This window comes from Trachypithecus francoisi, unplaced genomic scaffold (assembly GCF_009764315.1).
Source record: "Trachypithecus francoisi isolate TF-2019V2 unplaced genomic scaffold, Tfra_2.0 Lachesis_group18, whole genome shotgun sequence".
NCBI classification, from domain to species: Eukaryota; Metazoa; Chordata; class Mammalia; order Primates; family Cercopithecidae; genus Trachypithecus; species Trachypithecus francoisi.
The window spans coordinates 40,144,376-40,162,078 of record NW_022681463.1 but is presented as its reverse complement, the minus strand read 5'-3'; the positions used below and the strand labels follow the sequence as shown (position 1 = coordinate 40,162,078).

Below are 17,703 nucleotides of genomic sequence, written 5' to 3'. Positions count from 1 at the left end.
TGCCCAGCCAGCTCTTTTTTTTAATTGAAAACTTGTTTAAAGTAGGCAAGAACCCTTTCTGGGAATACCAGACCAAAGTAATCATGACAAGAGTACTTGGTTAAGTGACAGGGAACACTTCCGGGTGGTGTCATTCTGGGAGCCTTGGTTTAAGCTTCGTAAGGCCTTTAGGTCATAGCGCTGAGAACTAATTCACTCATTTTCAGAATTAGTTAGGATTTGGATCTTATTTAGGACTTTTGTAATAAATCATTTTATTAACCTTGTCTCTATTTTTACACTGTTTATAAAAGTGTCTTTTCACTTTTACTTATGATGATAGCTCTTAACCCTGTGCACTCAGGAAGTTTTTGCAGAAGTAGGTCTAACTGGCTTGATCTTATGAGTAGACGTTTCTTTCTTTTTTTTTTTTTTTTTTGAGGCGGAGTCTCGCTCTGTCGCCCGGGCTGGAGTGCAGTGGCTGGATCTCAGCTCACTGCAAGCTCCGCCTCCCGGATTTACGCCATTCTCCTGCCTCAGCCTCCCAAGTAGCTGGGACTACAGGCGCCCGCCACCTCGCCCGGCTAGTTTTTGTATTTTTTAGTAGAGACGAGGTTTCACCGTGTTAGCCAGGATGGTCTCAAACTCCTGACCTCATGATCCGCCCGTCTCGGCCTCCCAAAGTGCTGGGATTAATGAGTAGACATTTCTGTATTGTTACATTAAGATTCCCTGATGCAGAGTATTCCCTGTATGTGTTGGAGGTTGTCATGCTTGACATTTTATCAAATATATATTTTTTGATCAAGTAAAAATGAAAGTGACTTTGGGAAGGGTAAGAGCCTAGGGTGGTATAGTACATTTTCATGAGGATTTACATTTTACATAATGAAATGATTCAATGTATAAGAGAAATCTGGTGCATAATGGCATTTATGTAAATTAGACGCGCTCTCTCTCTCTCTATGTATATGTGTGTGTATATATATATATATGCAACAGCACTTGTTAAAGAACATTTTATTTTATTTCATTTTATTTTATTTTTTGACAGATAAAAACAGTGTGGACAGATCTCCACACTGTTTTCCATAGAGACTGCACAAGAGTCTCCCTCTGTCACCCAGGCTGGAGTGCAATGGCGTGATCTTGGCTCATTGCAACCTCTGCCTCCCAAGTTCAAGCGATTCTCCTGCCTCAGCCTCCTGAGTAGCTGGGATTACAGGCACCTGCCACTATGCCCGGCTAATTTTTGTAGTTTTAGTAGAGACAGGGTTTCACCATGTTAGTCAGGCTGGTCTCAAACTCCTGACTTCAGGTGATCTGCCCGCCTCGGACTTCCAAAGTCCGAGGGGATTAAAGACACGAGCCACTGCGCCTGGCCAAAGAACATTTAAAAAAAATTATATTCATGGGGGCACAAGTGCAAATTTGCTACCTTGATATATTGTATTGTGGTGAAGTAAGGGCCTTCAGTGCATTCATCCCTGGAACATTGCACATTGTATCCACCAAGCAACCTCCCATCATCTACTCCCTTCCCATCACCACAATGCTCTGAGTCCCCATTTTCCATCATTCACAGTCTACTTCCATGTGTATACATTATTTGGCTCCCACTTATGAGAACATGTAATATTTGTCTTTCTGCATCTGAGTTGTTTCGCTTAAGATAATGGCCTCCAGTTCCATTCGTGTTGGTGTAAAAGACATGATTTCATTTTTTAATGGCTGAATAGTATTCCATTGTGGATGTATACCACATTTTATTTATCCAGTCCTCCATTGATGGACACTTAGGTTGATTCTATATCTTTGCTATTGTGAATAGTGCTGCAGAAAACATACAAGTGCAGGCATCTCTTTGATATAATGATTTCTTTTTCTCTGGGTAGATGTCAAGTAGTGGGATTGCTGGATCATATGGTAGTTCTATTTTTTAGTTCTTTGACAGATCTCCACACTGTTTTCCATAGAGACTGCCTAATTTACATTCCCACCAGCAGTGTATAAGCATTCCCATTTCTCTGCATTTTCTCCAACATCTGTCATTTTCTGTCTTTTTAATAATAGTCATTCTGATTGGTGTAAAATGATATAGTGATTTTAATTTGCATTTCTCTGATTGATAATGTTGAACACTTTTTCATGTTTTTGTTAGCCATTTGTCTTCCATTGAAAAAGGTTTATTCATATCCTTGGCTCACTTTTTAATGGGTTTAGTTGGATTTTTGTTGTCTCTTATAAATTCTGGATTTCAATCTGCTCTTGGATGTATATAATTTGCAAATATTTTCTCCCATTCCACAGGTGACATTTTCACTTTGTTGATTATTTCTTTTGCTGTGCAGAAGCCTTTTAGTTTAAGTACCAGTTGTCTATTCTTGTTTTTGTTGCCTGTGCTTTTGAGGTCTCAATCATAAATTCTTTGCCTAGACTAGTGGTATGATTTGGCTGTGTCCTCACCCAAATCTCATCTTGAATTGTAGTTCCCATAATCCCTAGGTGTCATGGGAAGGCCCTGGTGGGAGGTAATTGAATCATGGGGGGGTTTCCCCCATGCTATTCTTGTGCTAGTGAGTGAGTTCTCACAAGATCTGATGGTTTTATAAGGGGCTCTTCCCTGTTCGCTCAGCACTTCTCCTTCCTTCTGCCATGTGAAGAAGGAGGTGTTTGCTTCCCTTTCCACCATGATTGTAAGTTTCCTGAGGCCTCTCCAGTTCTGTGGAACTGTGAGTCAATTAAACCTCTTTTCTTATAAATTACCTAGTCTTGGGTAGTTCTTTATAGCAGCATGAGAATGAACTAATACAACTAGACATTTACATTTTTAAACACATTAGAGAAGTCATCTTTAAAAAATAATTTGAGACAGATACACTAAAATCCCAGATTTCAGCACTATATAGTTCACCTGTGTAACCAAAAACCACTGACATTAAAAAATTAAAAAATAATTTGAGGTGAAATTCACATAACATAAAGTATTAAAACCGTGAAAAACTGTTTCAAAGTACACAATTTAGTAGCATCTATTACATTCACAATGTTGTGCAACCATTAAACATTTCTAGTATTTCAAAGTAAAACCTCTTAACATTAAGTGATTTCTCCCCATTTCCTCCTCCTTTCAGCTTCTGGCAACCACCAACCTACATTTTGTCTCTGAATTTATCCATTCTGGATATTTTATGCAAATGGAATATGTGACTTTTGTTTACTGACTTCTTTCACTTACCATAATGTTTTGTAGCACATATCAGCACTTCATTCCTTTTTATGGCTGAATACTATTCCATTGTATGGATAGACCACAACATGTTTATCCATTTACCTCTTAGCAGACACCAGAACTGTTTGTACCTTTTGATATGTACATGTACACGCATGTACATGTAATATACTTATTTGGGAATCTTTTTAATTATTTAGGATATATATAGGATATATACTTGAGGGAAGGCATCTTTTTAATAGAGGGAAATGGGAGTGGGTGGGAACGTGGGATGAGGAGGAAAATAATTGAGTGGGAATGTGGGATGAGGAGGAAAATAATTAAAATAACAAAATAAAATGAGAGAGCCCTTATATTGACTGATAAGAGCTTGCTTAAATAGGAATGATGAATTCAACTTTGGGTCCTGACATTTCTTCCCAAGCACTTACATTACTGATAAAAGAGCAAGAACATGTGCTATAATGACATGAAAATATGTTACTGGATAAATGCTTTTGGAAGGAAAATGGGTTGAAAGGCTCTGAAAGGTGAGGTGTTAACAAAGACCTGTCTTACCCTTTGCACCAGTGTCTGAATATTCATATTGGCCTTATGCTATTCTCATAACACTCTTTTCAGAATTTATAATGGAAATAGAGAAGAATTAAGATTCCATTGAAGTGTATAATTGTGTTTGTTTCAAACTCAAAATATTGGGTGGAGATGGAATGTAACCCTACATTTGGGGTCAAGAGAATAAGAATGAGTGCTGCTTCTCTCCCCACCTTTTCCCTCAAGGGATGAGGCATTCTAACACTGGAGGGTCAGGGGAGTGGTAGCTTTGGGAGGACTGATAGGAGGCTTGAGTAGGAGACAGACTCGCAGAGTGAAAGACCAAGGAGGTCTTTCAGATTCTGGGTGGTCCCTCACCCTGTTGCCAGCAGCTGATCTTCGCTGTCGCTTATTATTTACTCATGAGTCTTCTGGAGTTTTTGCTCACGAAATATCCACTTTATTTGATTTTCAAATTCTTTGGGTAGTTTTTCTTATGGCATCATCTGCCTCTCTATTCCTGAGAGGATTCTCTCTTGTTCTTTTCTCTCCCTTGTTTTCCATAATGCTATTCTCTTCCCTTGTTTTCCATAATGCTATTCTCTTCTGCTTTTCTTCTGATTTATCTGGATGCCAGTTATTTTTCTCTCTTGACTCCTCTTTAACTGTCCTTTAAATGCTGGTGGTTGATTGTGAATCCTTCTTTCTCTTTGCTTTCAGGGCAATGAGGGCACAGTGATATCCCTAATTTCAACTACTATCAATGTGTGCTAGACTCCCAAACCGTATTTTAAAATCAAATATTTCTCATGGGCTGCAAACCTAACTTACTACTAGCTGGGCATCTGAAACTCAACATTTCTAAACGTTTATTTTTCTATTCTAAATTTTTGACTGGTCTGTATTCTTTATTATTAAAAGTCTTGTGGTAGTCAGCTTCCAAAATGATCCCAATGATTCTCACTTTGTGATATTCTCTTCCTTGTACCTAGGAATTGTACCCAATTAACTAAGTGATCTACTGGGGAGATTCCATTCTTCTAGTGAGGTGACCTACAGAGTATTGAAGTGATGCCTCAATTCTTCTTGTGGATTATAGTAAAATGTGAGAGGAGAAAGTGAAGGACAGAGTGACAAACATGAGAGAAATAGGAATTGCTGCTTTTGAAAATTGTCAGTCTCTTTAGTAAGTAAATGATGCTAGGATTGAGAAGTGGTTTTCAGGCATAGATTAAATTCAGAGCATTTGCAGGAAAATAAGGCCTAAAAAGGAGTTGAGGATGTGGTTGTAAAATTCTTTACGTTCTTAGATTCAAAATGGTACCTTGCAGATCTGTCCAGTCAAGCAATAGGGCTTCTAAGAACCTTAAGGATATTGTCCTCCAGTCATCTCAGCAGGAGACCAAGGTAGAGAAGGGCTACTCTTGAAGAGATTCATGGGTGCAACTTTTGTCTAATGGAATGAGCCCCAGTAAGATTCACAGAAGATCTGTAGCATCTTTGAGAGAATTGCATTTGCAGAAACACTGCCAGCTGAGACTGAAAGGAATAGAGAATTATGAAATGAAGAGACCCTTAATTCCCTCAATTGCTATGGGTCGGGTAAAGAAGTAGATTGAAAAACTCACATAGCCACAAAGAGAGGCTACTTTTCGGTGAAAAGCGAAGATAACTTTTAGGGTGGCACCAAGAATCCAGAGGGTGTGGCCAAAAACCATAAAGTATAACCTGGCCTTGAGACTTCATGAAGGAACTGCCAACCTGTATCTTGAAGGATTTCAGAATTTCTGTGGACCAGTGACTCCTGTGTGCCTTTCATTTCTCTACTGTCTGACCTGGAGTGTCTATGGTGATTATCTTACACCTGTCACTCTATTGCATGTTAGGAGTGTGGGAGCAGGTAACTTGTCTTAGTTCACTGGCATTGAAGTTGAGAGGAACTTTACTCAAGGGCCATACTTAAGGAATTACACCTGAAGAGCCTCAGACACTTCTGGATCTGACGTAGATGATGAGATTTTGGACTTTGAGTTCGCCCTGTAAAGGGATGAACATTTTTGGGCCTTAGTGTATTTTGCACATGGTTGAGATGTGATTCACTGAAGTGGGTCCAGAGAGTGAAGTGTAGTAGACAGTCCCCCAGAAAGCCCCACATGAATCTCACCTCCTGGTGTTTATGTTCTTGTGTACCTACATGGAATAGGCCTGACCTGTGTAACCAACAGGATGTTGAGGAAATGATGGAATGTGACTTCAAAAGCTACATCGTAAGACATTGCAGCTTCCATCTTGCTCTCTTGGATTACTGGCTCTATCAAGCAGCCCTTTGGAGATGTCCATTTGATAAAGAACTGAGGCTTCCTATTAACAACCAGCCCTGATTTGTCAGTCACATGAGTGAGCTGCCTTGGAAACACCTCCTCCAAGCTCCAGGAAAGCCTTGGGATGACTGTAGTCATGGCTGGCATCTCAATTACAACCTAATGAGAAGTCTTCCAATTCGGAACTATTCAGCTAAGACCACTCCTGAATTACCTTCAGAAACCATGTGAAATCATAAACACCTATTCCCTTAAGCTGCTAAATTTGGGGATAATGTATTATGCACCAATAGATAACTAGTAGGGTACTACAGTGAACAAATACAAACCTTGATTATCTTGGTAGATCTTTGTGGCTTCCCCATCCTATCTTAGTGGTAAGTACTGCTGTTCCTGATCATAAAGCTCTCTAAGTTACCCTAGCCCACTCCACCCCACACCTATTGTGACTGCTTTATAATTGATTCAAGGATAAGAGGTGTAAGGGAGATTGGAGACAATATGAAAATCTTAAAGCCATGTATCTGTTCTTGCTTGCCTTTCAGAGGGCCAGTTTTAGAACCATTCATTTGTAGTGTTTGCCTTTATTCACAGTCATAGAAAAATACAAAGCCTTGGGATGACTGTAATCATGGCTTTATTCACAGTCATAGAAAAATTTAAAGCTAAAAGGAGCTATTAGATACATTTAGGGTTCACTGTTTTCTTGTGTGTGTGTGTGTGTGTGTGTGTGTGTGTGTTGGTCTTTGAGAAGCCACTTTTGGTTCTGAAAGTACAGGGTTTACAGATGTTTAGAGCAGGATTTTGACATGAAGTATTTTATGGAAGTTGGATAATGAAATATTTGTGTGGTGGGCTGGGCCAGGGAGGGTTGGGCTTCCATTCTCTTGCAGAGAAAAATGATTGCCCTTGATAATGGGTTACAGATTCACAAACTGCTCATTTCAGGGGTGAGGAAAATGGGGCCAGAAATGTTAACTCTCTTTCCAAAGCCACACAGTTGTTTAGGGACAAAGCTAACTTGGAGTTCTGGCTACTGGTCCAATTAGATAAGATTTGTTTTAATTTGTCCTTTATTTTCCCTTTTATTTTTGCTAATTTCAAGTGAAAATGATTTCATTAAACGAGAAGTAAATACTTCCCTTTTAATGTGTTGAGCTGGGTGTGGCTTCTTGAAGTTTTAACTGACAGGAAAATTTTATTTTATGATTTTATATATACCCTTAGGGAACTCTTTGCCTGGATCCTTTGAAATTGCAAGGAATAAATTACCAGTGAGCTCAAGTCCAGTAGGAATGACTGAGACTACATTACCGATCTTAGTACAACCTGGTCCTGCTGCATAGGCCATGTGTGACTTTGTTTACAAAGCTGTTCTGTGTTAAACTTGAGCATCATTGAACGATTTAAAATATATTCTGCTTTTTTTAGTTAAAATGAAGGCTTTATTTAAGACTAGAATTTAACCATATTAATTTGTATCTTCTCTTGAACTTTGTCTTCAATTAAGTAGAGTCCCTTTGGATATCAAGTGCTTTCTCTCTACTTTGATGGTTTTTGAGGAGAATTTGGCTTTATTTATCTATCCTTATCAACCTGTACCTATTTGTCAACCAGATGAATGCTACTATGTTTGTATAAAATATGTGAAGAATTGTTTTGGCTCTCATTTGACTAAGTTTACTTTTAGTTTAACCTTATTTTAATATTGTATATAATACTTTAAATGTTCAGAACCTTATTTTAATGTTTTATGTAATACTTTAAACATTCAGAACCAAATTGGTTGAACTGGTATGAAGACTTCTAATGGTTTGTTTTTCCTTTATTGATATGAGACTTGCATCCTGTGTGTATTAGTTCATTTTCACACCGCTATAAAGAACTGCCTGAGACTGGGTAATTTACAAAGCAAAGAGATTTAATTGACTCACAAATCTGCATGGCTGACTGGAAAGGCCTCGGGAAGCTTATAGTCATGGCGGAAGGGGAGGCAGACACATCTTACATGGTGGCAGGTGAGAGAGAGAGAGAGAGTGAAGGGAGAAGAGCCCCTTATGAAACCACCAGATCTCCTGAGAACTCACTATCTCGAGAACAGCATGGGGGAAACTGCCCCCATGATCCAATCACCTCCCTCCCTTGGCATGCGGGGATTACAGGTCCCTTCATTGACATGTGAGGATTACAATTTGAGATGAGATTTGGGTGGGGACACAGAGCCAAACCATATCATTATAGAACTTGGGGTATTGGTACATCCAACCATCTTTTCTTGCCTGCTTCTCAGAGCGTCAGTTTTAAAACTATTTGTGTCTTTTGATAATTACAGGTAGTGTACTTTTTAGAAACTGTGGGCCTAACAAAATTACCACTTTTTGCTCCTCTTGGAATTTTGCCAATAACTTATGTCTCGTTTTTCCATAGTAAGTCAAACAAAAAAACAAAATAAACACCTTTCATTGAGCTGTTCAACTTTTGACTTGCAAGTTTCTTTACTCTCTGACTTCATCTTATTTAAAATGATTCATGGATTTCATCTTTCAGCTAGGTAGTTCTCACTGCCTTCTGCAGTAGATTGGAATGGCCTCCTGCCTGTACAAATAGTGGCTTTTTAGAATGTCTTTTTCCCTAGTAATGAGTGTTGCTTTTCTCTTGCCAATCCTTTCCTTGTGCTTTCCCGAAATCCCCTTACTCTCCAAGAACCCAAACTGTAGAATTTAGCCACTTTATCTTAGGAAAACAGTAATTGCCTTTCTCCAAGTGGCAGACTATCTTCTGGTCTGTGATAGTCACCTCTTAGGGAGGGAGACGAGGTTTCAAGGAGGCTCACACCACAGAGGTAGCATTGCCAGCTGCCTCAGTGGACAGATGTGTCCAGGCATGCTGGGAGGCCATCCCTTTTCCTGAGAACCATAACAAAGTGAATATGGAGCCCGCCTGGGATCGTCACAAGCTCAACCCCATAAAGTGGTTTCTTTTCTTTTTTTTTTTTTTTAAGAGTAGTAGAGATGAAGCCTAAGTTAATTCTGGTAACCAAATGTATGTTTCTGAAAGGTAGCTGACTTTAAAATAGCATATATTGTAATCCGTGTTTGTGCAGCAGTTTACATTAGCGAAAAGCACTGGTTTGTGAATGGAGGATTTGGGTTTTGAAATTAGATACGAGGGCAACCTTGGAGGGAGGGGATAGGCTTTAATTTTTTTTTGGAGGCAGCCCTTGAGGCAGGTGCAGGGAGTGAGTAATGTGCCACACAAACTATGCAATTTAGCCAATGAACGCTAGGTTTCTCCTCAGTCCTACAGTATGGTTTCCCTGCCTGTCAAGAGCCAGCTCAACAACCAAACCCAGATTCCAGGTGTGGTATTCCACAGTCGTTCTGTAATTTGTAATCATAGAAACAGAATGTTCCTCCTCTTATTTCTTCCCTGCCAACAGTTTCTGGGTGGGTGAATGTCAGTAGCTGGAGTTATTTTTAAAGAGAAGAGGTGAGGCTTGCCGTGCAAAGCTGGGAAGAGGGCGTTTGTTTGCAGAGCAGAGCTGACATCAAAGTGTAGATTACTGCTCAGTGGCTAGGCACTTGTCCTGTAACAGGTAATGTTTAACGTGCCAGTCTCAAAGATCACAGAAACAGTGTATGCCCGGGCATAAGACAGCACAACCGTGTATGCTCTGGAGGACTGAAAGGCTGTACAAGCCCTATGTATCTTTTTTTCAAATATACATATGCATGGGTCTTGCTACCGCCTCTTTTGCCGACTGTAATTGGACTTTGAAGCTTCGAAGTTATAGCATAAAAATTTGTAACCTTTGTCTGAGAGAGAGCTCAGCTAAGCAATCACTTTCCACTTCTTTTCACAGGATAATATAAACGTTTTCTTGAAAGCTTGTGAACAGATTGGATTGAAAGAAGCCCAGCTTTTCCATCCTGGAGATCTACAGGATTTATCAAATCGAGTCACTGTCAAGTAAGTTTCAACAGTTTGTTAGATATATATATATTTCAACTTAGGGCTTATAGCTTAAGTGAAAAGAATTGCTGAGAGTTCATGATTACAGAAAAATTCTTCCTCTCTCTGTTTTCCTCTGTTCTCATTCTAAAAGAGACTGTTTTAAAAATGGCTTAGGGACTGTGAATGTGAAATTGTTTCTAACTCATACCATGGTCTTACTATAAATCTCTATACTGACCAAAATGGTTGTGTTAATGTTTTAATACGTGTCCAACATGGTAGTGTTTGGTTGCTAATGTTGAGGATACTCATTCTACTTATAAAGTGAATTTAGGGATTATATTATAACTTGCAGAGTAACAACAATCTTTAAATTTTTTTATGTATTTTGAATTAAGACATAATTATTAGCATAAAAATTAGATAGGACAGTGGTAAAAAAGAATCTCTTAATATTGTGAAGGCAGCAGTGCCTGGGACCAACATGTAATGCCAAGGACCCTGCCAGTTGTGGCTGACTTTTAAAAATGAGCTGTTTTCCACGATTTTAATAGTGTGGATGGGAAAGTGAAAGTGGGAGTGAGAACATGTATGCCAGTATCTTGTTAGATTTTAGGTGGAAAATGTTGTTTGTGTGGGAGTATACAGTTTTAGGAAATCTGGTTTTAAGCTCTTATGATATTTATTTATATTTCCTGTAAATCTAATTTGCTTCCAGGCAATCAATAATAAACTGTGTTACCAGATAAAGCTGACAGGAAAGTCATTTAATTTTATAGTAACTATCTCTTTGTCATCCTGCCTTTTAAACCTAATTAACATTTTTTTTTTGCAAGGGAGAAAATAAACACCTTATTCTATCTATAGAAATAATGAAAATGGAAAAATTGGTTTCTACCAGTTCAAAGATTTAGCTTATGTGGTTAATATCCCTGTGTAAAACCTTTAATAGTTATTTTTAAAATTGGATGACCAATTATTTTTTTCTGAAGAAAAATAACCAGCTATGTAAGTATCTTTGAATAGTACACATTGTCTTCTAGCAGTACACAGAACAGCCCCATACCCAGGTAGACTTAGTTTTCTAAAGTCTAACAATATATGTTTTTAAATGAACACTGTTTTGAACCTGCTTCTAGTTCTGTTGAATAAGCTTTTCTAAACTCCATGGTAATGAAATGTACATGGGAGGGATAAATCTGCCTGCATTTCTGACTAATTGAAAGATAGTTTAGAGATTCTAATTTTCATCACCAAAGTGAAATGTTTGCTTCTATAGTATGTAGGAGTCGTGTTTACTTTCATAAAAATTAAATATTTGGATGTATTTATTTTTCCTTATCAGCATATTTCTTCATAAGGCCTATGTGATGGGCAAAGAAACTTTAGACTTTGGAAGTCTTTTCCTTAAGTTGTTGATGCTTGTTAAGCGTTAACGTGCTTCCCCCTAAAATCATGTACTCTCTTTTGAAAGTCTGTAGCCTATATTTGAGTAGGCTAAGGACTAGGCGAAACATGTTTGTTGGCTCCCAAGTCCAAGAGTGCTTGCCTGGAGCCTGTTTCATGAGATGTTGGGCCTAAAATGTTTCAGACAAATTAGTATCTGGGTTCAGCCTTCAGTGAAATTACTGACAAACTGAAACTGCGAGGTCACGTAGTTATAGCCGTAGTGAGAAGTATGCAGAACAACTCGTTTCAGTGGAAACCACAAGTTCGTCAAAGCAAGGTGTGCCTGAGTAGTACCTGTGAGAATGCCTGAGTGGGAACCTTGGCTTCACTTGAGAACATTTCTCCTGATAATTCTATCTCATTAGACCAAAAAGCAAAGGGGTCAACCCTGGGTCTGCTGCAGTGGAAGCACTGGAGCCTCCCAGATGAGACATAAGAAAGTGGCAAAGCAACTTCTTTAAAAATGTTGTCCAAGCTCTTATGCCCTGAGATAGCACTTTTACTAAAAAACCGGATGTAAAGAAAAGCAAATAATTGCTTACTAAATAGTAATGCATTTTAGCTTTTTAAAAATATATAATGTGGAGACTCCTTTGGGTCAAAATTCTTGTCCTGTCATTATTGTTGATCAAAGGACTTGGTGTTGGTTAGATCAGTGGTTCTCAAGTGGGGGCAGTTTTGGCAACCAGGGGATGTTTGGCCACGTCTGGAGACACTTCTGTTTGTCATAGCTGGGTGGGGGTGCTACAGGCATCTAATGGGTCAGGGATGCTGCTGAATACACTTTAATGCATGGGATAGCCCCCACAGCAAAGAATTTTCCTACTCCAAATATTATTAGTACTGGAGTTGAGAAACTCTGGTTTTAGATTTAGAATTTCTTGTTTATTCCCTCCCTGCCAGCAAAATAGTCATGTGGAAATGAAGGATACTGACTATGACACCTTTGACACTCTACTAAAATATAACTTATTATATATGGATGTAATTTATGCATTTCTGTATTAGTGTGTTTATTGTCTGTTTAAGTGGTAAGACTCATTGTAACTTGTCTAAGAGTGTGGTAATATGTGTGAGTACTTTGAAATTATTTTGCATATCTGTATGCATTAAATTTAACAAGGTGTAGCAAATGATTTGATTATTTAAAATGCTGTATTATAACTGCCCAGACCGCATCTACCAGTGCATAGACTTGTTGCCCTTGCTGCAAACTTGATCTAATCATGATGCATACTGAGAGCAAATAGGAAAGGACAGTCGATATCCTCCGTGTTGGCAAATGTGAGGAACTTTTTTGTTAGTGGTCAGCGGTGATAGTTGCTGTATGGAGCCCGAGGAGAGTTATGTATGTTGAAAATGAGTGGCAATAGCAGAAGCAAGTAAAGAGCTGTTGTTAATGAATAGTTTCAATATCCAGGACTCCAACGATTGTTCAATTTTCTAGCTATCTGAAATTTACAATTTAATTCACAGTAATAACTTTTCACCAATCAGAGCCAGAGTATTCCCTATATTTCTGTAAATTATCCTATTATGTGTTCTAATTTTCTAATAATTATTTTACTTTGTAGGAAACAGTAGTTTTAATTTTTTCAAGTATGTTTGAATTATTCTATTTATTTAGGGACTACATGTATTCAAGCACCAAGTGACACCTTTAATTTTGATATTCCTGACTTAATGGGTAGGATCCAACCTCTTTTCTTCTCAGAATGCTAATAAGCAAATTTATGATTTAGTCTCCATGAACGGTAGATTGAGATCTACCCCAATCTGAGGCCATGAAATCAATCTTTTGTGTGGATGAAAAACTGGATCATTATTCTTAACCATTTACTAAACATCCATACTGAGCACACGCTCTCCACAAAGAAAACGTGGTGAAGTTCCCACAGAGCCATCTGTGCAGGCCTTCCGTAAAAGGGCTGTAGGAGATCAAGCATAATGGCCCACCAGCCTGCCATAGCACACTGGAGAGCTCCTCTGGCAAGTGTCATGGTCTTTGTGGAGTCATCTGGTCATTAAGAGAGATACAGAGCAATGGCTTGTAGTCGAAAGCAACTCGACAGAGTAGCCTAGAGGTCCTGTATTGGAGAACTTGAAGTTGGCAGAAAGGTAGGGTTTAACCATTAAAGGTTTTAACTTTATATGTCTAGCAATTTGACTCAGAAACTAAGTCTTGTATTTAAACCATTGCTCTATATATCAAAAATTTTAAGCTGAGAAATTGAACAGATTGTAAACATGTTTCTTCTTTCCACCCCCTTACCATTCCAATCCAGTTTTTAGCACATCTTCAGATACATTCTGTTCATAATATCCATTACAGGGTGGCAATGACTTTGAACACTATTTGTCATGCAAAGAAATTCTTTTCTAGTATAGACTTACTCTATTACCTACAGGATTGATATTTGAAATATAAAATATAACTTTAAGTAAACATTGATATTAAGTGAGTTTGTTTTTGTAAGTCTATTAAAATGAAAGTACAGAAATTAAAAATCTATTATCTTTACACATGATAGTTGCCAAAGGAACAGTAGTTGGAATCAAAATTAGTGTTAACATATTCCCATCAGGAAAATAAAAGAATCTCAAAATGATATTTTAAGGATGTAACTGTTCGCTAAAGCTTCAGAAGAGTGCTTGATTTTGTGGCAGTGCTCTAAAGTCATTCTTAGGAATCAGGTTCCCAGATGGCACTCTGTTTTAACAGCCTGCCAAATTGGGCTTGAGGTATGAAAGTGTATATGTGTATTTAGGGTTTATTCATATAAGTAAAAATATACCTAGTTTGAATTATTTAATTTTTGCTTTTTAAAATAATTTAGACCTAGTTTTACTTTTTTTTTTTTTGCAAGTACATGTCTTTCAAATGAGTTTCTCAACATCTTAATCTTTTTTTTTTTTTTAAGTAAGCTTAATGATATCCAAACTTGGATCTGCAACTTGAGCATGGTGACTTCCACCTGTCAACTCATGTGACTATTTAAAAATGTACCCTTTCTGCCAACTATTAGAAGAGCATAAAACGAAAAGGAAGTTGATTGCGTTGTATATATCTCTATCCCATTCAGCCATTCTCTGTTGTGAATTGCTTCCTGGAAGGGGAGGAACATTAATTCTGGGTGGCTGAGGCTCTGTTTAAGACCGTCAGCAAAAATGTATGGTCAAATGTGGAAATGCTCTTTAATGACAAAGTTTGTATACCTAAGAGTCCTAACTTCAGTGAAAGGTTGTGGGATATGAGGCAGGTCTGATGCTGGGACAAGCCATGGAATAATTGAAGTTTTATCTGTATCTGTTTTTCTCCATTTCTAGTTCTTAATCTGTTTCTCAGATAGCCACGTTTCTGAATGTCAGCACTTCTTCCTTTGCTCTCTACTCCTTCAAATCCAAAAAAGCCCTGGGGCCTGATTATGTCTCGGCCTGCTGGATGAGCCTTCATGCTGTGGACTTCCCTGGCCAGGGTCTACATCTTTAAAACTATCCTATCTTACATTCATTACTCCGAAGGGTTTCACTTGGTGGCCAATCTAGAGACCCTTCATGGGAGAATGCAAGTTGTCTGTCTCCCATGATCAGTTAGCACTTGTTTTACAACAAGGGCCTTTGAAGGGTTAAACCAAAGAGATATTTTTGTGGAAGACATTCTTCTTTCAAATGATTGTCTGTAGGGCTGCCTATGTTGACTTAATCCAACTTTTAAAATTGCTGATACTGAAATACCTGTAGTTTACTCAGTCTTTTTTTTTTTTTTTAATGTGAGCTTTACCAGTAACCAGAAGTATTAAGCATTGTTTTTCTGACTTTCATGTTCTATTCTGGCCTGATTTGAGTGATTATTTGTGTGAGAGTATAGACATTGCGGGTATGTATGGTTAAATTTATTTCTGGAGCTACAGAGTAGAAAATGGCACTTTATCCAGTAAGAGGAAATTTTGGTTTTAGAGAAGTCATCACTTGTTTGTTATATGATGAGCATTGATTCAGCATCTTCTATGTGGTCTATACTTACACAGATATAGATAAGATGGAGACCTGCCCTCAGTGGGGTTCACATTATGACTGGTGAGATGGCCCTGTAAATTCACAGCTGGAATATATTATATAGAGATAAATGCACAGATTTCTCTGGAAATATAGAGACGTGCAGTCATTTCATTTTTTTAATCAGGAAACTCATCTAATTGGAGATGACATAGGTTTCTCATCTGGGTTTTCAAAGGACTTTTTATTTCCTCTACATCTAGCTTTTCTAGAGACTTGAAACTATTTGAGAACAGGAAGTATGTATTATTCCCTTTATCTCCTTGGTTCCTGTTACCATACGTCTTTACGTGTTTATCTGAAAACTGGATTTCAATTGCAAAGACTTCTTGGATATCTTAAAACCAGGCTTTGAAGATGGGGAAAAACCTGTCTCAATCTTTGCCAACTCATCCTCTTTTTATTCTCGTTATTCAAATGCAAAGCAAATCTGGCAAAGCAGTCACTGAACTTTTGGTTTCAGTTGCCTTTTACTTATAGCAGAATAATGATAATGATATGACGTATTACAACATAATCTAAAACTTACACAGTTTAAGAGGAGCATGTGTTTCATTTCTGTATGTAATAAACTAAAATGGGAACTTTGGACTCTGTGCCTTTCAAGGTAGTTCAAAGTTTTAATAAATCCTTGTGCTGATGTGCCAGTAATAAATGTTAAGAATGCTTAACTGACATTTAAATAATGTTTTTTTACATAAAGTGTTAGAAACATTTCAGTGTCTTCATATCATAATCACTGGTCACTTTTTATCTTGTGAAACAAATGTAAAGTGTATATTTGAGACTTTCAGGTAGAAAGATATGGTGGTTATATAGGTAGTTGGAATATCTTGGTAGAAGCGCAAGGGCAAAGAATAGAACACTTTAAAAGCAGGAACCCTTAGGAAAGTAATTTTTTATGAGAAGTCATCAATATTACTTTAAGAAATTTTGCCAACAAGTTTACAGTAAGCCTCATTCCTTCTAAAGTCAAGTTACCTGCCTTAATACTTTTTGCCTTTGTCTAGTATTAAACATCAAAGTCTGCCCTCCTCCTCAAAAAAAGTCACATTAACTTTGACTTTAGTATAATTAGAAAACATTTGAAGGATCTGAACACAGAGAAACTTGAAGATTTCTTCACAGTTTATTTGAGCTGTTTCTACTAAATCCCAGGCTGAGTTTGTCACTTTCCAGGAAGGAACAAGCACATTGAGCAGATGTATATCCATGGTTGTGAACAGAATCATCTCTGATGAGAGTAGAGATTTAAGTATTCCCTGACTTGGGTTTAATCTTGTCATATCAGTTAGTAGCTGAATGACTTTAGACAGATTACTTTTCCTCCCTGTAATGGCTTTGCTTCTCCATGAGTTTAATTTTATGGCAAATAATTATTTATTGCTTGCTCTGTGTCAAACTGTGTGCTAAACCCTGGTAATAGTAATTAGACAGTTGTAATTGCTTTTTGCTTGGAACTTAGCAAATATATCACTTGGGTGATACCCCTACCTCACAAAGATGTAATGATTAAATGAAGTCAAGTATATAAAGTATGTGGTGACTGTATATAGTAAGTGCTCCATAAATGATATTGAATTATCATTCTGATCATTTTCATAATTTGACTTCCCTTGTTTTGACTTTAAGAAGATACGTGTCTCCTGTAGGAAAACATGGAGGAAAAAAATCTGGCCTCTGGCTACTTAACTTTTGCTTGCAAATTACAAGCTCTTTATTTTTGAGAATTTAGGCCATTTAAAACTTATCCCTTTTCTCCATTGGGAACAGATATTAAAACAAATGAGTTTTTTCTAACATTTATGGTTAATCAAATTGTTGATAAAATCAACAATTTATCCATTTTATTAGAATAGCAAAGCTGGAGACCAGAGAACAGACAGCTAAGTTATTTGCTCTTGCCTCTGTATATGTGGGGCCAATACAATTGAATTAACTTTTTTGAGACCAAACTTCTATATTTTCTAAAATCTTTGAAATTTTAAAATCTGATTTGAATGTTTACTTAGAAAGTTTTATTTCCCTCACTTTTTAAAATCTAAACTAGTCAGTGACACCAAATCAAATCCAAAGCTTCACATTGTTTATTGGTTTATTTTTATTGTTGTTCCATTTTTTCCCCTTCATTTCTTTAAAAAGTGTCATTTTGGTCATAAAGAGGTTATCCTTTAG

General features: G+C 37.5%; 1 protein-coding gene across 17 annotated transcripts in view; it reads left to right on the top strand.

The window, feature by feature from the left end:
• Positions 1-17,703, top strand: part of LMO7 (LIM domain 7) — a 223,679-nt gene that overhangs the window by 110,201 nt on the left and 95,775 nt on the right. For 13 of the 17 annotated variants that reach the window (XM_033177537.1, XM_033177536.1, XM_033177532.1 and 10 more), the window contains exon 4: positions 9,932-10,038. In XM_033177537.1, coding sequence (XP_033033428.1) covers positions 9,932-10,038 — 107 coding nt within the window. Of the gene's footprint in view, positions 1-9,424; positions 9,832-9,931; positions 10,039-17,703 lie in introns of those variants that run through there. The other 4 variants (XM_033177538.1, XM_033177533.1, XM_033177535.1 and 1 more) reach the window with 3 other exon arrangements.